The sequence below is a fragment of the Heterodontus francisci genome, chromosome 17, assembly GCF_036365525.1.
Source record: "Heterodontus francisci isolate sHetFra1 chromosome 17, sHetFra1.hap1, whole genome shotgun sequence".
Lineage (NCBI taxonomy): Eukaryota > Metazoa > Chordata > Chondrichthyes > Heterodontiformes > Heterodontidae > Heterodontus > Heterodontus francisci.
The window spans coordinates 5,356,500-5,376,472 of record NC_090387.1 but is presented as its reverse complement, the minus strand read 5'-3'; the positions used below and the strand labels follow the sequence as shown (position 1 = coordinate 5,376,472).

The following is a 19,973-nucleotide window of genomic DNA, read 5'->3' as shown; positions in this document are numbered from 1 at the left end:
TCGCTGCAGGATTCCTCGCCTCTGACCTGCTCTTGTAGCCATGGTATTTATATGGCTACTCCAATTCAGTTTCTGGTCAGTGGTAACCCCGAGGATGTTGATAGTGGGGGATTCAGCGATGGTAATGCCATTGAATGTCAAGGGGAGATGGTTAGATTCTCTCTTGTTGGAGATGGTCATTGCCTGGCATTTGTGTCATTCATTGTGGCGTGAATCCAGCCCAAGCCTGGATACTGTCCAGGTCTTGCTGCATTTCTACACTGACTGCTTCAGTATCTGAGGGATCACGAATGGTGCTGAACATTGTGCAATCATCAGCGAACATTGGAGGGTAGCTAATGTAACCCCACTATTTAAAAAAGGAGGTGGAGAGTAAACAGGGAATTATAGACTGGTTATCCTGACATCAGTAGTGGGGAAAATGCTAGAGTCCATTATGAAAGATATAATAGCAGAGCACTTGGAAAACAATGACAGGATCGGACAAAATCAACATGGATTTACGAAAGGGAAATCATGCTTGACAAATCTACTGTAATTATTTGAGGATGTAACTAGTAGAATAGATAAGGGAGAACCAGTGGATGTGGTGTATTTGAACTTCCAGAAGGCTTTCGATAAGATCCCACATAAGAGATTAGTGTACAAAATTAAAGCACATGGGATTGGGGGTAAGGTACTGACAGGGATAGAGAACTGGTTGACAGACAGGAAACAGAGAGTAGGAATAAACAGGTCTTTTTTAGAGCGGCAGACAGTGACTAGTGGGGTACCGCAGGGATCACTGCTAGGACCCCAGCTATTCACAATATATATTAATGATATAATGAGGGAATTAAATGTAATATATCCAAGTTTGCAGATGACACAAAGCTGAGTGGGAGTGTGAGCTGTGAGGAGGATGCAGAGAAGCTCCAGTGTGATTTGGACAGGTTGTGTGAGTGGGCAAATACATGGCAGATGCAGTATAATGTGGATAAATGTGAGGTTATCCACTTTGGCTGTAAAAACAGAAAGGCAGATTATTATCTGAATGGCGATAGATTGGGAAAGGGGGAGGTGCAGCGAGACCTGGGTGTCCTTGTGCAGCAGTTGCTAAAAGTCAGCATGCAGGTGCAGCAGGCAGTTAAGAAGGCAAATGGTATGTTGGCCTTCATAGCAAGAGGATTCGAGTATCGGAGCAAGGATGTTTTGCTGCAATTATACAAGACCTTGGTGAGACCACATTTGGAATATTGTGTGCAGTTTTGTTCTCCTTATCTGAGGAAGGATGTTCTTGCTATTGAGTAAGTGCAGCGAATGTTCACCAGACTGATTCCTGGGTTGGCAGGACTGACATTGGAAGAGAGATTGGGTCGATTAGGCTTGTATTCACTAGTGTTTAAAAGAATGGGAGGGGATCTCATAGAAACCTACAAAATTCTAACAAGACTGGACAGACTAGATGCAGGAAGGATGTTCCCGATGGCGGGGGAGTCCAAGACAAGGGGTCGCAGTCTAAGGGTAAGGGGAAAGCCATTTAGGACTGAGATGAGGAATTGCTTCACCCAGAGAGTGGTGAACCTGTGGAATTCTCTACCACAGAAAGCACTCGAGGCCAAATCATTAAATATATTCAAGGAAGAGTTAGATTTAGTTCTTAGGGCTAAAGGGATCAAGGGGTACGGGGAGAAAGCGGGAACAGGGTACTGAGTTTGGATGATCAGCCATGATCGTATTGAATGGCGGTGCAGGGTTGAAGGGCCGAATAGCCCACTGCTCCTATTTTTCTATGTTTCTATGTACTATGTTTTCTATTCCATTGAGCACAGTGGTAGTGCCACACAACACAATGGATGATATCTTCATTGTGAAGACTTTGTCCCCACAAGGACTGTGCGGTGGTAACTCCTGCCAATACTGTCATGGACAGATGCATCGAAGCCAGGTAGAATGGTGAGGACGGAGTCAAGTATCAGAAGATAGGAACAGGAGTAGGCCATTCAGCACCTCGAGCCTGTCCCGCCATTCAATGAGATCATGGCTGATCCTCGGACTAACTCCATATACCTGCCTTTGGCCCATATCCCTTAATATCTTTGCTTAACAAAAATCTATCTATCTCAGATTTAAAATTAACAACTGTTCTAGCTTCAACTGCTGTTCGTGGGAGCGAGGTCCAAACTTCTACCACCCTTTGCGTGAAGAAGTGCTTCCTACCATCTCTCCTGAACGGTCTGGTCCTAATTTTTAGACTATGACCCCTAGTTTTAGAATCTCCAACCAGTGAAATAGTTTATCTTTATCTAGCCTGTCTTTTCCTGTTACTATCTTGAAGACTTCAATCAGATCACCCCTTAACCTTATAAATTCTAGCGAAAACAGGCCTAATTTGTGTAATCTGTCCTCGTAACTTAACCCCTGTAGTCCAGGTATCATTCTTGTAAACCTACGTTGCACTCCTTCCAAGGCCAATATATCCTTCCTAAGGTGTGGTGCCCAGAACTGCTCACAGTACTTCAAGTGGGGTCTAACCAGGGTTTTGTACAGCTGCAGCATAACCTCTGTGTCGTTATACTCCAATCCTCTAGATATAAAGGCTAGCATTCCATTAGTCTTTTTGATTATTTTCTGCACTTGCTTGTGGAATTTTACAGATCTATGCACCTGAACCCCCAAGTCTCTTTGGACATCCACTGTACTTAACCTCTTCCCATTTAGAAAGTACCCTGCTCTATCCTTTTTTGTTCCAGAACACACTTGCCCACATTGAAATCCATCTGCCACAGTTTTGCCCACTCACCTAGTCTGTCAATATCTCTTTGAAATTTTGTGCTATCATCTAGACTGTCTACAATGCCGCCTAACTTTGTATCATCAGCAAATTTGGATATATGACTTACTGTGCCATCATCCAAGTCGTTAATGAATAATGTGAATAATTGAGGCCCCAACATCAATGCCCCTGCGGGACATCACTAGTTACATCCTGCCAATCGGAGTACTTACCCATTATCCCCACTCTCTGTCGCCTACCACTCAACCAATTTCCTAACCATGTCAATAATTTGCCCTCAACTCCATGGGCTTCTACCTTAGCTAACAGTCTCTTATGTGGGACTTTATCAAATACCTTCTGGAAGTCCATATAAATAACATCCATAGACACTCCCCTGTCCACTACCTTAATCACCTCTTCAAAAAATTCAATGAGATTTGTCAGGTAAGGGGCATGACCTTCCCGTCATGAATCCATGCTGACTGTCCCTGATTAACTGAAATTTTTCTAGGTGTTCAGTCACCCTATCCTTGATTATAGACTCCAGCAACTTGCCCACCACAGATGTCAGGTTAACTGATTTGTAATTTCCTTGGTTCCCCCTTTCATCCTTCTTAAAAAGTGGAGTGACATGTGCAACTTTCCAATCCAGAGGGACCGCTCCTGAATCTAGGGCACTCTGAAAGACTATGATTAGGGCATCTACAATGTGCTCCCCTACTTCCTTTAACACCCTCGGATGGAAACCATCAGGTCCTGGGGATTTCTCGCTCTTCAGTTCCATTAATTTCCTTGTTACTGATGATTTACTTACGTTAATTGTATTAAGTCCCTGTCCTCTATCGGCTATTAATTTTTTTGGGACTTGCGGCAAGTTATCCTCCTTTTCAACTGTAACTACTGAGGCAAAGTAATTGTTCAACATGTCTGCCATTTCCCCATTATCAATGACAATATCTCCATTTTCAGCTTTTAGTGGGCCTACATTACTCTTGACCACCCATTTCCCCTTTATGTAACTATAAAATTTCTTATTGATTTTGATGTCCCTTGCAAGTTTCCTTTCATAATCTCTTTTAGTAGCTCTTATAAGCTGCTTTGTAACCCTTTGCTGGTCTTTGTATCGATCCCATTCGGCCGGATCTATGCTGTGTTTTGCATTTTTGTAAGCCCTTTTTGTTTTATGCTATCCCTAATCTCTTTAGTTGTCCATGGCTGTATTTTCTGTGAAGTGGAGCTTTTTCCTCTCGGGTTTATACTCGCTCTGTATTTTATTAAATGTTTCTTTAAATATTCTCCACTGTTCTTCAGTCGTTTGACCCATTAACAGATCTACCCAGTTTACCGTGGACAGTCTCTGTCTCATCCCGGTAAACTCAGCCTTACCCAAGTCTAAAATTCTAGTCGCTGATTCGTGCTTTTCACTTTCAAACGCTACCTTGAATTCGATCATGGTTGTGATCACTATTTGATAAATGTTCACGCACAGTTCGGCTACTAATTAAATTTGGCTCATAACTCATAACTAAATCTAATATTGCCTGTCCCCTTGTTATGTCTAGGACATATTGCTGTCGGAAACTATCCTGGACACATTGCAGAATTTCACTACTTTTCTGACAGGTGCTAGTCTGCCTCTCCCAATCTTTGTGTAAGTTAAAATCCCGCATTAATACTACTCTGCCTTTGTTGCACACTTGCCTAATTTCTGCATTTATACAATCTAACACCTCAGGACTGCTACCAGGGGGTCTATCCACAACACCTATTACAGTTTTAGATCCTTTTCTGTTCCTCAGTTCCACCCATAAGGTCTCCACTGGATGCTTTCCCCTCATTATATCCTCCCTCACCAATGAGGTGATATTATTTCTAATCAGTGAGGCTACTCCACCCCCTCTGCCATTTTCCCTGTCCCTCCTGTAAACTTTATAACCAGGTATATTTAGTTGCCAGTCCCGACCATCCTGCAGCCACGTCTCTGCAATGGCCACCACATCATAATCTTCCATTTGAATTTGCGCCTGTAGCTCATCTAGTTTATTTCTTACACTCTGTGCATTTGTATATAGAACTCTTATTTGGGCTATACCCCCTAACCTGTCCCTCAGCACTGATGCTTTATTTGCCTGTTTATTATTTCTGTCTTCTGGTTTAACCTGTATACTACTTGCAGTTTGATAACAATCAGCCTCACCACTAACCTGCACTCCTACCTTTTCCTTTAACTTTTCCATGCAACTGAACCCTCCCCCCCACTATTTAGTTTAAAGCCCTGTCTGCAGCCCTAGTTATACGATTACAGCCCTCGTTATACATAAGTATGTTTTTCACTCTTGTTGGTTCCCTCACCGCTTGCCGTAGGCCCAGTGTGGCAGATCTGTCCTTTAGGACTCGGCCAGCTCGGTCAGTAGTGGTGCTACTGAGCCATTCTTGGTGATGGACCTTGAAGTACTCCATCCAGAATATATTCTGTGCCCTTGATACCCTCAGTGCTTCTTCCAAGTGGTATTCAACATGGAGGCATACTGATTCATCATCTGGGGAGGGCAGTAGGTGGTAATCACCAGGAGGTTTCCTTGCCCATGTTTGACTTGATGCCATGAGACCTCATGGAGTCCAGAGTTAGTGTTTAAGGAGGGATATACTTGCACTGGAGGCAGTTCAGACAAGGTTCACTAGGTTGATTCCTTGGATGATGGGGTTGTCTTATGAAGAAAGGTTGAACTGATTGGGCCTATACTCTTTGGAGTTTGGAAGAATGAGAGGTTGAAACATCTAAGATTTTGAGTGGGCCTGACAGGGTTGATGCTGATAGGATTTCACCTCATGGGGGAATCTAAAACCGAGGACACTGTTTCAGAATAGGTGCTCTCCTGTTTCAGACGGACATGAAGATGAATTTCTTCTGAGGGTTCTTAATCTTTGGAATTCTCTACCCAGGGAGCAGTGGAGGCTGAGTCATTGAATATATTCAAGGCTGTGTTGGACAGATTTTTGATGTGCAAGTGAATCGAGGGTTGAGGGGGCCTGCAAGAAAGTTAAGTTGAGGCCATGATCAGATAAACCATGATCTTATTGGATGGCAGAGCAGGCTCGAGGTACCAAATGGCCACCCCTGCTCCTATTTCTTAAGCTATGTTCTTATAACATAATAAACAGGAGCAGTAGTGGACCATAGGCTTGTCGAGCCTGCCCGGCATTCAGTATGATCATGGCTTAACTTGGGCTTCAAATCCACTTTATTACCTGCTCCCCATATACCTTGATTCCCTGAGAGACCAAGTATCTGTCCAACACAGCCTTGTTTTATCAGGGGTTTAGTGCAGTATTTTCTGGGCATTGTTCAAACCCTGCTGCTCAATTAATTGAGAGTCACTGAAGGGAAATGTGTTGCCTTAAAAGCAAATTTTAAAGTGATAAATCGATCAAGTTGTACCCCTAAGCTTTCAATTCTGTTTGAAAATGTTAATGAGTCTGCATTTAAATTTAAATGCAAGGTCGGAAAGAATTTAGTATTAACTCATACATCTTTTATCGTCCTGTTGATTGGCAGTGATTAACTCAGGACTACTTCAGTAATCTGATCATTTTCAGGTTTGTACGTCAGTTCCCACCATCAGGCTGTCACCAAACAGAAATGTTCAAATAGTTTCAGAAACAAATGGAGAACAAAAACTGTTTTATAGTTCAGTATTTATAAGGGGCTACGGGAGGCGCAGTGCCCATCAATGTGCTAGGTGTGAAACGGAATCCGTTAAAAGTGAGTGAGGAACAATATTGAGAAAGAATGTCTTTAATTTTGCTGCCTAAGTAAAATGTGAAACTCTATTCTTGGCTGGGCGTTAAGCTGCTTCAGTGAAAAGCTATGCATTTAAGCTGCATTATCCATGGTGCTTTGTGAGTATGTGGTGTGCTTTATGTGCTGAAGACAGTGGTTGTTTTTCTGATGATATACACCACATTTGGAACTACTGTACTTGTGTGAGATGTAGGAGAAACTTTGAGTTCTTCAATACAGTGTGCCGTGGAGTCCAATAATCAGGACTGTTACGAAGGGCCACTGTATGCATGGCACAGTGGCGCAGTGGTTAGCACTGCAGCCTCACAGCTCCAGCGACCCGGGTTCAATTCTGGGTACTGCCTGTGTGGAGTTTGCAAGTTCTCCCTGTGTCTGCGTGGGTTTTCTCCGGTTTCCTCCCACAGCCAAAGACTTGCAGGTTGATAGGTAAATTGGACATTATAAATTGCCCCTAGTATAGGTAGGTAGTAGGAAAATATAGGGACAGGTGGGGATGTGGTAGGAATATGGGATTAGTGTAGGATTAGTATAAATGGGTGGTTGATGGTCGGCACAGACTCGGTGGGCTGAAGGGCCTGTTTCCGTGCTGTATCTCTAAACTAAAGAGCATGTAGGAAACCTGAGGATTGTGAGGATTTTGGAATATACCAAAGGAGGACCAAGAAACTGATAAAGGGAGAATAGAATATGAATGTAAAGTAGCAAAAAACTTAAAAATGGATTGTAAAAGCTTCTGTAGGTACGTAAAAAGAAAATGTTTGGCTGAGACAAATGTGGGTCCTTTACATGCAGAATCAGGATAATTTAAAACGGGGAAAAGAGAAATGGCAGAAGCTAAATGATTACATTGTGTCTGTCTTCACTGAGGAAGATACAAGAAATCTCCCAGAATTAGAGATCCAAGGGACTGTGGGGAATGAGGAATTGGAGGAAATTAGTATTAGTAAGAAGGTTGTATTGGAGAAATTAATGGGATTGAAAGTTGGTAAGTCTCCAGGACCTGATATTCTACACGCCAGAGTGTTGAAAGAGGTAGCTATGGAGATAGTGAATGCATTAGTGATGATCTTCCAAAATTCTACAGATTCTGGAATGGTTCCTGCAGATTGGAAGGTCGCAAATGTCACCCCACTATTTAAGAAGGGAGGGAGAGAGAAAGTAGGGAATGACAGACCTGTTAGCCTTAAGTCAGTAGTAGGGAAAATGCTGGAATCTATTCTAAAGGATGTGATAAATGGACACGGATAATAATCTCATTGGGCATAGACAACATGGATTTATGAATGAGAAATCATGTTTGATGAACCTGTTGGAATATTTTGAGGGTGTAACTAGCAGAATTAATAAAGGGGAGTCGGTAAACATGGTATACTTGGATTTTCAGAAGGTTTCTTGATAAAGTCCCCCACAGGAGGTTGGTTTGCAAAATTAAAGCACATGGGATAGGAGGTAATGGACTGGCATGGATTAAGGATTGGTTAACAGGCAGAAAACAGACAGTAGGAATAAATGGGTCACACCTGGAAGAGGGTGTAGAAGGGTGGGTTAGTAAATTTGCAGATGAAACGAAGGTCGGTGGAGTTGTGGATAGTGCCGAAGGATGTTGTAGGGTACAGAGGGACATAGATAGGCTGCAGAGCTGGGCTGAGAGATGGCAAATGGAGTTTAATGCGGAAAAGTGTGAGGTGATTCACTTTGGAAGGAGTAACAGGAATGCAGAGTACTGGGCTAATGGGAAGATTCTTGGTAGTGTAGATGAGCAGAGAGATCTTGGCGTCCAGGTACATAAATCCCTGAAAGTTGCCACCCAGGTTAATAGGGCTGTTAAGAAGGCATATGGTGTGTTAGCATTTATTAGTAGGGGGATCGTGTTTCGGAGCCACGAGGTCATGCTGCAGCTGTACAAAACTCTGGTGAGGCCGCACCTGGAGTATTGCGTGCAGTTCTGGTCACCGCATTATAGGAAGGATGTGGAAGCTTTGGAGAGGGTGCAGAGGAGATTTACTAGGATGTTGCCTGGTATGGAGGGAAGGTCATACGAGGAAAGGCTGAGGGACTTGAGGTTGTTTTCGTTAGAGAGGAGGAGGAGGAGAGGTGACTTAATAGAGACATATAAGATAATCAGAGGGTTAGATAGGGTGGATAGTGAGAGTCTTTTTCCTCGGATGGTGACGGCAAACACGAGGGGACATAGCTTTAAGTTGAGGGGTGATAGATATAGGACAGATGTCAGAGGTAGTTTCTTTACGCAGAGAGTAGTAGGGGCGTGGAACGCCCTGCCTGCAACGGTAGTAGACTCGCCAACTTTAAGGACATTTAAGTGGTCATTGGATAGACATATGGATGAAAATGGAATAGTGTAGGTCAGATGGTTTCACAGGTCGGCGCAACATCGAGGGCCAAAGGGCCTGTACTGCGCTGTAATGTTCTAATTCTAATTCTCGCGTTGGCAGGCTGTGACTGGGGTACTGCAGGGATCAGTATTTAGGCCCCAGCTGTTCACAATACATATCAATGATTTGGATGTGGGGGCCAAATGTAATGTTTCCAAGTTCGCGGATGGCACAAAACTAGGTGGGAATGTGTGATGTGAGGAAGATGCAAAGCGGCTTCAAGAGGATTTGGACAGACTTGGTGAGTGGGCAAGAACATGGCAGATGGAATATACTGTGGAAAAATGTGAGGTTATCCACTTTGGTAGGTGTGCAGAGTATTTCTTAAGTGGTGCGAGATTAGAAAGTGTAGATGTACAAAGGGACCCGGGTGTCCTTGTCAATAAGTCAGGTCAGCTGCAAGCAGTTAGGAAAGCTAATGGTATGTTGGCCTTTATCACCAGAGGATTTGAGTACAGGAGTAGTGAAGTCTTGCTTCAGTTGTATAGAATCTTGGTTAGACCGCGCTTGGAGTACTGTGTGCAGTTTTGGTCCCCTTACCTTAGGAAGGATATTATTGCCAGAGAGGGAGTGCAACAAAGGTTCACCAGACTTGTTCTCGGGATGTTGGGACTGTCCTATGAAGAGAGATTGAGGAAACAGTGTTCTCTAGAGTTTCGAAGAATAAGCGGCGATGTCATTGAAACCTACAAAACACTTAAAGGGATAGACAGGGTAGATGCAGTTAAGATGTTTCCCCTGGTTGGGGAGTCTGGAACCAGGGGGCACATTTTCAAAATAAGGGGGAAGCCACTTAGGACAGACATGAGGAGAAATTTCTTTACTCAGAGGGTTGTGAATCTTTGGAATTCTCTACCCCAGAGGGCTGCGGAAGCTCAGTCATTGAGTATGTTTAAAGCAAAGATTGACAGATTTCTGAATACCAATGACATAAAGGGATATGGGGATTGTGTGGGGAAAAAGGCATTGAAGTGGATGATCAGCCATGCTATTATTGAATGGCGGGGTAGGCTCGATAGGCTGGATGGCCTCCTCCTGCTCCTATATTCCCAGGAGGCTGCACAAAAGCTCTCCAAGGTCTGCTGGTGTGCACAATAGGTTGAGTGGAATACAGACACAAGTGGACTGTGAAGCCCTCAGTCATTGAGGATAAAGAATATTGTGAACAATGATATTCATATGTGCAAAATCTCATGTCACCTGTTCTTTTAACAGATCGTGCAGTCTCCAGTACAGACAGTGAAAAAGCAATCTATTGGTCTCGGAGCTCAAGTGAGATTGCCAGTGGTTATTACCCCATCTATCAAACCAGGTATGATCATCAAACGCCTGCAGTTGCTGATTGGTAACATCACATTGACATCCTCTAGTCCATTTCAGCCCTGTTCGACCAATCCCCATTTCTTAACCAAAGCAAAATACTGCTGCTACTGGAAATTTGAAATAAAAACAGAGAATGCTGGAAATACTCAGCAGGCCTGGCAGCATCTGTGGAGAGAAACAGAGTTAATGTTTCACGTTGATGTTTCATTTTTTTTCTTTTTATTTCATTTTCTGACCTCTTACTTTCTCTTCTCTTTCTCTTTTTTCATTTTCATTTCTTTTTATTCTTTTTCCTTTTCTCTCGTTGAATTGTAACATTTTATAATTTTTGTCGAATGTGGAATGAAGTGGGGTGGGACAAAGGAGGAGAGGCATGGGGTTGAGCAAGCACACAGTAATCTAAGTTAAGAGCATAAAAGTAAGAGCAGGAGTAGGTCATTAAGTGGCAAGGTGTCATCACCCCTCAGCCAGGTTTCTATTAAGTCCAAGATGTTGATACAGTCATTCACAATAATTTTGTGGATGGCAAGGGCGTTGTTCACAAGTGAATGGGCATTTTGGAGGGTGATGCGTAGAGGGTTGGTGTGAGTTGATCTGCTGGCAAAGTCCACAGAGTCAGAAGTGGGAGGGATGAGTTGGACAGGAAGAAGATTGGCAAGATTAGCCCCAGTGGGCGCACTGAGTGGGAAGGTCGATGTGAGAGTCAGTGGGGCACTGATGGAAGTATTTTCATAGGAATTAAGATCCAGGGTCAGTTGTAGGATAAAAAGGATGATGGTGAAGTTGGAGGACGCCATTAGATCCAGAAACTGCAGAGGTTTGTTCTTCAGCCCAGCTGGGTGGTATTCTGGCCAGGAACAGACTGAAGCTGAAAAAACAGTATAGCCAGTGGCCAATTGCAGGTTCAGCCGGAAACTGAGGTGTCTCAACCATAGCAGTGGTGGGGGAAGGGCAGTCAATTGATAAAAGTTACTTTAAATATCGCAAAAGTGCAGCAAATCAGAGACAGGAGTTCGGTCTTCAGGTATAACCATTGTAGCCCAGAGCAGAAGTGTCTTGACATCAAGAGAAGTCCACAAATTTGAAGCCAGGTTTGAAAGAAGATCTGGATCTAGATTGAGATGTTTTCAGATCTTTTCCATATCTCTCAGATCAAAAAATAGCAGATTATGGACAGAAACTGAGTCTTGGGTTTTTCCCCAATGTAGTCCAGTACAGAAATGTGGACTTGATGTCCAGCGAAGCCAGGAATTTGAAACCAGATTTGAGACTATCCACATACAGGTCTTATCCAGATCTTTACCAGAGCTCACAAGATTACGTTGTGGGATAGGGTTTGAGCAGTCAGGCAGAGACCATTTAAACTAACAGTTAATGTGAACTTTGGGCTAAAATGCACCCACTGTTAGAATCACGAGAACTGTTTTTAAACAGCAGAAGAAAGGATTTATTGGGTCGAAAGAGCAACGATGGCAGCAACTGGCCGAGAATAGTCATGCACAGTGAGCAGCTCCCTTGGGAGCTGACTGCCCAGGGGCCATCTTGAATCCATCCTCTGCAAGTCTGTCATTATCCTCCTCACAGTTCATAATACTTCCATGTTTTGTCATCTGTAAATTTTGAAACTGTGCCCTGCACACCCAAGTCTAAGTCATTGATATATATCAACAAAAGCAGTCGTCTGAGTCCTGATCCCTGGGAAGCCCACTCTTTACCTTCCTCCAGCCTGAAAAACAACCATTTACCACAATTCTGTGTTTCCTGTCAGTCAGCTAACTTTGTGTCCATGCCGCCAATGCCCCATTTATTTCATGAGCCTCAATTTTGCTGACAAGCCTATTATGTGGTATTTGAAAGTCCATATGCACCACATCAACTGCATTACCCTCATCAACCTTCTCTGTTACCTCATCATATAACTCCATCAAGTTACATAATCATAGAATTTTTACAGTGCAGAAGGCGGCAATTTGGCCCATCGTGTCTGCACCTGCTCTCCAAAAGAGCAATTCCCTCAGTTCCATTCCCCTGCCTTCTCCCCATTACCTTGCACATTCTTCCTTTTCATATAACAGTCGAATTCCCTTTTGAATGCTTCAATTGAACCTGCCTCCACCACACTCTCAGGCAGTCCATTCCAAACCCGAACCACTCTCTGCGTGAAAAGGTTTTTCCTCATGCCACTTTTGCTTCTCTTACCAAATACTTTAAATCTGTGCCTTCTCGATCCTTTCACGAGTGGGAACAGTTTCTCTCTATCTACTCTGTCCAGACCCCTCGTGGTGTTGAATGCCTCTATCAAATCACCTCTCCGCCTTCTCTTCAAGGAAAACAGTCCTACCTTCTCCAATCTATCTTCATAACTGAAGTTCTTCATCCCTGGAACCATTCTCGTGAATCTTTTCTGTACTCTCTCCAACGCCCTCACATCTTTCCTAAAATGAGGTGTCCGGAACTCAACGCAATACTCCAGCTGAGGCCAAACTCGTTTTATACAAGTTCAGCAAAACTTCCTTGCTCTTGTATTCTATGCTCCTCTGCTTTATTAACCGGCAGCGAGGCCTGGACAACGTATGTCAGCCGAGAGTGACGTCTCAACTCATTCCATCTTCGCTGCCTCCGGAGAATCCTTGGCATCAGGTGGCAGGACCGTATCTCCAACGCAGAAGTCCTCGAGGCAACCAACATCCCCAGCATGTACACCCTACAGAGCCAGTGGTGTTTGAGATGGCTCGGCTATGTGAGCCGCACGGAAGATGGCAGGATCCCCAAAGACACATTGTGCAGCGAGCTCGTCACTGGTATCAGACCCACCGGCCGTCCATGTCTCCGCTTTAAAAATGTCTGCAAATGTGACATGAAGTCCTGTGACATTGATCGCAAGTCGTTTGAGTCAATTACCAGTGATCGCCAGAACTGGCGGACCGCCATAAAGGAGGGGCTAAAGAGTGGCAAGACGAAAAGGCTTAGCTGTTGGCAGGAAAAAAGACAGGAGTGCAAGGAGAGAGCCAACTGTGTAACACCCCCGACAACCAATTGTATCTGCAGCACCTGTGGAAGAGTCTGTCACTTTAGAATTGGCCTTTTATAGCCACTCCAGGCACTGCTTTTTAAAAATTATTCATTCATGGGATGTGGGCGACGCTGGCCAGGCCAGCATTTATTGCCCACCCCTAATTGCCCTTGAGAAGGTGGTGGTGAGCTGCCTTCTGGAACCGCTGCTGTCCATTTGGGGTAGGTACACCCACAGTGCTGTTAGGAAGGGAGTTCCAGGATTTTGACCCAGCGACAGTGAAGGAACGGCGATATAGTTCCAAGTCAGGATGGTGTGTGACTTGGAGGTGAACTTGCAGTGGTGGTGTTCCCATGCATTTGCTGCCCTTGTCCTTCTAGTTGGTAGAGGTTGTGGGTTTGGAAGGTGCTGTCTAAGGAGTCTTGGTGACCACCTCCAGGCGCTTACCCATTGTCTTTTGAGACAAGGAGGCGAAAGAAGAAGATTAACTGCTCTCTTAACCTGTTCTGCCACCTTCAATGACTTATGCACATATACGCCTAGGTCGCTCTGATGCTGCATCCCCTTTAGAATTGTACCCTTTATTTTATATTGTCTCTCCATGTTCTTCCTACCAACATGAATCACTTCATTACATTTCATCTGCCACCTGTCTGCCTCTCTCATTTACTTTCTTGTTGCTCCTATGAACTATTTATAGTCAGCCCAGTTCTCATTTGAATTAACAACCTGACAGCTTCCATATGCTTCCTTTTTCTGCTTAATCTTGCTCTCTATCCCTTTTGTCATCCAGGGGACTCTGGTTTTGTTTTCTCTGCCTACCCGCCCTTGTGGGAATGTACCTTGACTGCACCTGAACCATCTCCTCTTTGAAGGCAACCCATTTTGCTTGCCAATCTTTCATTGTATTTTATCCAGGACAGGTCTGTTCTCAATCTACTGAAATTGGTATTCCTCCAATTACATATTTTTATGCTAGATTGCTCCTTGTCTTTTTCCATCGCTCATCTAAACCATATGATACTAGGATCACTGTTTCCTAAATGTTCCCTTACTGATATTTGATTCACTTGATCCACCTCATTTGCCAGAACCAGATCCAGCAATGATGGACATGGAAATGGTGGCCATAGTAACCTTGATTGTGGATATGTGGAAGCTGATCTCAAGGTCAGTTATGACACCAAAGTTACCAACAATCTGGTTCAGCCTCAGAACGATTCCAGAAGGAGGAATGGAGTTTGTAGCGGGGTCCACAGACAATGGCTTCAGTCTTCTCCATACTGAACTGAAGGAAATTTCTGCTCATGCAGTACTGGATGTCAGATAAGCCATCAGATAGTTTAGAGACAGTGGAGGGGTTGAGAGTGGTGGTGCTGAGGTAGAATTGTGTGTTGTCAGTGTACATGTGGAAACTGATGTGTTTTCGAATGATGTCGCTGGAGGGCAGCTTGTCTATTCGAAATAGAAGGGGGCCAAGCATAGATCCTGGGGCGACAGCAGAGAAAATGGTACAGGGGCAGGCAAAGAAGCCATTGTGGGTGATTTGAAGTGTCATTCTTAATCCCCATGCTTGGGCAGTGAATGTTGACACCAGCTTGGTGGAGCCATCACTGCTAAGATTCATCATGAACTGATGCCATATCCACATGTGAACTTTACATCACAAGTAGTAGATAGTGATCCAAGAGCAGGAACCTTGTCTTATTGTTCTTCCTTAACCTTGGGGTGCTGAACCCAACTGCAGTATTTCTTCTACTGCCCAGTGGGTATCAGCTAGCTCAGCACAGTACTGAGCCTTGGAGTTGATTCATATTGGTCGTTTATAGAACAGGTAGTTTATTTTTTGATGCACTGAGAGGGTTTGATCGAGTAGACGCGGAGGAGACCTGAACTAGGGGTCATAACTATAAGCTAGTCACTCATAAATTCATTAAGAAATTCTAGAGAAACCACTACTCAATGGTGACAATGTGGAACTCGCTACCACGGCAAATAGCATAGATGCATGTAAGGGGAAGCTAGATAAACGCATGAGGGAGAAAAGAATAGGAGGATTTGTTGATGGGGCTAAATTAAGTAGATTGGGAGGAGATTCGTGTGGAATATAAGCACTGTGTTACAACCAGGTGAGAAGGGGTCTAGGGGATCCCTCTCCGCCTTTGCCTGGTTTAACCGCAACAGGGATTAATTTTAAAACACCGTGTTTTTAGCTCCCCCCTCAGTGAATTCTTGTTCACTGTTCCAATTGTAAGGCAAAGAAATCAAACAGGTTTCCTTAGATTTAAACAAGAAAGGTAGATATTTATTAATCTTAAACTCTAATCTGGTTAACGACTACGAATATGCGACGTGGCCACGTTAGCATGCAGACGTGATAAACACACACAGATAGAGACAGAAAAAATAGAAGGAATAAAGGGGAAAAGTTTGAGGCAATATCTGGGAGTTAGTCCTTTGAGTTCAATGTGGAGTCTTTGGTTGCCGCTAAGTCTTGCAATTCGTTGGGGTCCAATTCACGCTTCAATTTGTTCCGATGTCGGAGTCTTTTCTCTCTGTCTCTCGAGGTTTACGTGTCTTCCGTGGGTCCGGTGGCTTGGGAAAAAGTGAGCGAGAGAGAGAGGCTTCCTTGTTCCAGCTTCAGTTTCACACTGCCTTTTGAGCTCAAACTGTCCTGTGTCTTATTCAAAAAACATGGACCAACCAGTTAGTCATGTGACCAACTAGTTTAACCAGTCCTGGCTTTGTGGATTGTATCATCTCAGCAGGCCCTGGAATGCCCTTCCTTACACCTTCAATATCTGGGTGATCAAAATCCATTTGGGTTGGAGCAGGGAATAGTCTTTTGTCTCCACAAACAGCGTCACTTCGTATGCAAATGTCCTTCCAGCCCAGTGTCTGGTGATCTTCAAACAAGTAATTTCTTCACTCCAGCAACTGTTTAAAAATCATTGATATGACAAAATTAATATGCCTTATTCTTGGCAGGTGGGGCTCTGCATGATAACTATATTAGACCTTTGGGCCCGAATGGCCTGTTTCTATGCTACAAATGATATGTAACCATAACTTTTAATGAAATCGCTTTGGCAGATGGTGGGGATTGAACCAAGAGAGAAGAGAGCAGGGAAAATGTGCTTAGATTGGTAGCTCCAGTCATTGCCCTGACACAGGTGCAGTGGCCTGTCAATTCAATGTGCGCAGCCTCTTAGCTAGGAAATATGGTCAGCACGTTAGGGTTTGTGCCAGAACCATTAGATCCAACTCTGCACTGGATATTCATCCTTACAGCCAGGTTCCACAATGTGACTCCAAGTGGTGCCAATTAGACAGACTTGTCAGTTTTTTATATATATATATATATATATATACTTTGTACAATATGTTTTAAGAAATTATAGTCAGATTGTAGACACTGATTCATCTGGAATCTTGAAGAGGCTGAGCTTTGGGTGATTTTCTTAAAGGGAAGGTCAACAGAAGCTTGACCAGTAAACAAATCTTACTAGAAAGCATCTGTTTGCAAATAACCCAGCGTGGGGTTTGTGCTTGTGACTCTGAAAAGGATGTTTACAAGGAAATGACAAACCAGGATTTATGGTTGTCATACGACTTGCCCCTGGAAAGGTTTTAGTTTCATTTTGAACTGTGAAAAAGCCAGTTGGAGTTTGTTTCTTGACCTGCCAGGAGAAGACAGCTGATATCTATCACTCTTTGAAGAATTCCTGCATCAAGTTCCTGTTGCCTCCTGTATTTGAAGAAATCTTGCATGTTTGCAGAAACCTTGCATCTTTGAAGGAACTTTGCATCGAATGATGGAGCATTGAAACCTTTGTTGCTGCACACCTGATGTAAGACCTATGTGAAGCCTTCAGTAGCTGCATCTCTTGAAAGCCTACCCAGACTGTTAATCAACATTGCCTGGAAAGAACTGTTCTAGGAAGATTCCTAGTGGTAGCCACCTATTTGCCTTTGGGAGACCTCGCCAAAACAAGGACTTCCATACCGTCTCTTAAGTCTAAGTATTTTTATTCTTTTTAACAGCTGTAAACAAAAATCCTTTTTTTTCCTGATTAACCGGTTGTGTGCGTGAGGGCTAGCATAAAAATAAGGGGCTTTAATAATTCAAATCGCAGGTACGTTTCCTTTAATATTGGTTAAAACTTGGGGTATAGTAAATGGATAATTTTGTTGTTTATTAAAGAAACCTGGTTGGTGTGCTTTATTCTGGGGAAAAGTAGAGTATCTGTTTGATTGTTTGCTAAGTGGGAAAATTAAAATATGCGTTGTGACCTGTGGAGAAGTGGGAGTGAATTAACAGTGCACTCCTCCCGCCTAGGTCGTAACATATAGATATATATTATATTCAAAAGCATGCTAGATATAACTTGAGGCAGACAGTAATCTCTGCACCAGGTTGTTCTCCCACTTTTGGTATCTTTAAATTCAACAATGGGCACAGTCTTCCTAATCTCAGAAGTACCTTGGGAGCTGTGCACAAGCAGGCCTGGGGCAAGAAGCAGTTGCCATCATTTCTGGAAGATTTTTCAATCCATTTTAAGGCCTGCAATTAACTAAAAAACTGTGGTCAGGTAAGCATTACCACACTGGAATGGAGTGATGGTTGCTGTCTTAAGAACAATCAACATTTCTTGAGAACTAGCTGTTTCGGCTGATATTGTGATGTATGTGAAGCTCGAGTCTGAGGGTTAACATCATTGTGATCCCCTGAGCTTGAGTACTGCAGGAAGTACAAGCTAGAGAGCGAGAGACAGCTGTTCCTGACCACGCTTGGGAACCCAACTTTGGAGAGGCAGAGGTGGATGACACGGAGAACACTAGATAAGCAAAATGAAAGCAATGCTGTAAAGAGAGATATCTCAGGAAAAAAAACACTTGACAGACATTGTGTGTACTAGGTTGTTGGAAACTGTGTTTCTGGTTGGATGCAATTCATCACAAATGGTGGTGCTTTCATTGTCTGGTTTAGAGGGCTGTGGGCTCAAGCCCCAAATCAGCACCTAATCTAGGCAGACCCTCCAGGGCAATACTGCAAGAGTGCTACATTGTTGGAGTTCTCTCCCCACCTATCTAATCCAGTGTTTCAGGCTGATAAAGATCTGATTCGAAGAAGAGCAGAGTCACCTGGCCAGCAACCCCCCACTTTTCCCTAACTCCACCAATCTACACACTCCCGATCTGACACCACAGCCCCCCCACCCCCCGCCCCAACCACAGCTAACATTTCCCCCCCCCCCACCCCAGTTAACATTTCCCCCTCCTCAGTACAGCCTCCCTCACAGCGTACGTCCCCTTCTCTCAGCTAACATTCCACCCCTCTCCCCCCTGACCCTCTTTCCTTTGGCCAACAGCTCCAGAAACTGATTTGGCTGGAAGACCCCAGCAGTTTTTTTTGTTCTGAGGGAAACTGGAGGTAAGATGGCTGTTCAACTGTTGCTGTTTACTGGATCTGGCTGTGCGCAAGTATCTTTTCCTTTCGTAACAGCAAATGCACTTCCACACTACTCCATTGGCTTGAAGAACTTTGTGATATTGGTGTGATGTGATAAGGCGCTGCATCACTGCCGGTTTTGCTTTCTTTCCTCAGTGGGGAAGGCATCATTGCTGCAAGGAGGCAAAAGTCTCTCAGGATCCCTGCTCCAGGACTCCGCCAATCAGAAAAACAAGCTCAACGACCCTGGAGGTGGCTCTTTCAGGTAAGAGAGGCTGTGATTTTAATTTCAAGACCAAGGGTGGGAGGGAAATCTTGCAGTTGCACACAAGAGGGCAGCATCCGGTGAGCTTTCTCAACAACTGTTTGATCACAGCAAGTTTATGCAAGGAATAGAAGAAGCCTACTTGGTATTAATGTCCTCTATTGGGGAAATGCGCTTTAGGCCTTGACTGATAAATCGATAAATCTTTAGTAGGTTTGGTCATTAATCTGTCACAGGCATAACTCCTCGTATTAGACATTTTTAAGCTTCTGTTTTTGAAAGCTCAGCTTAAGTTTTTTTTCATTGAAGATGAGTGGAAGAGAAAGTGCCATTGTGGATTTTGGAATAATTGAAAAGTTTAATTTGGTGGGAAGGGGAAAACAACACCAAAGCTACTGCAGTTCGAGTGTTTATGACAAAGAAACACAGTCTGGACCTAATTTGCATTTGAACCTTTAACCTCTCCTCCAGCCAAAACAGCGTCTGTGAGTTGGGCCTGAAGGCATCCAGCCAATAACCTGTATTAATTTTCCGAATGCTGACTGGTCCTGGCTGTTCACAGCATGTTTGCAGGATTTGTTTGTGGCTCTGAGGCAAATTAGCTGCTGGAGCAGTGGTGAAATTCAGCAAAAAAAACCCCAAAGCCGTTAATGTTTTGTTATCAAGTTGTCCTTAATGTTATATTGCTGCAAAGGTATTGGTAATTTCCCCCCTCCCCCACTTATTACTGTTTGATCTGTTACATTGCATCATTGTAGGTTGCAGTGCCTGAAGTTTTGACCCTGTGAGGACTGAGAGAAGGGTGGGGAAATAAAATGCACAGAGCCCCAAGCTGGGAAGCACATTAACCTTAAGGGGTAGAAACGAGGTTCGAGCCTGTTCTTATCTTCCCTCTGTCCAGCACTGTAAGTGAATTCTTTCAGCCTGGTTACTGGGGAGCAATCATCGAGTACTTGGCAAAGCACTT

General features: G+C 43.8%; 1 protein-coding gene across 7 annotated transcripts in view; it reads left to right on the top strand.

The window, feature by feature from the left end:
• The window catches only part of LOC137378690 (transcription initiation factor TFIID subunit 4-like), a 459,938-nt gene that overhangs the window by 80,539 nt on the left and 359,426 nt on the right, over positions 1-19,973 (top strand). For all 7 annotated transcript variants that reach the window (XM_068049031.1, XM_068049028.1, XM_068049032.1 and 4 more), the window contains 2 exons: positions 10,169-10,265; positions 18,898-19,006. In XM_068049031.1, coding sequence (XP_067905132.1) covers positions 10,169-10,265; positions 18,898-19,006 — 206 coding nt within the window. The remainder of the gene's footprint in view (positions 1-10,168; positions 10,266-18,897; positions 19,007-19,973) is intronic.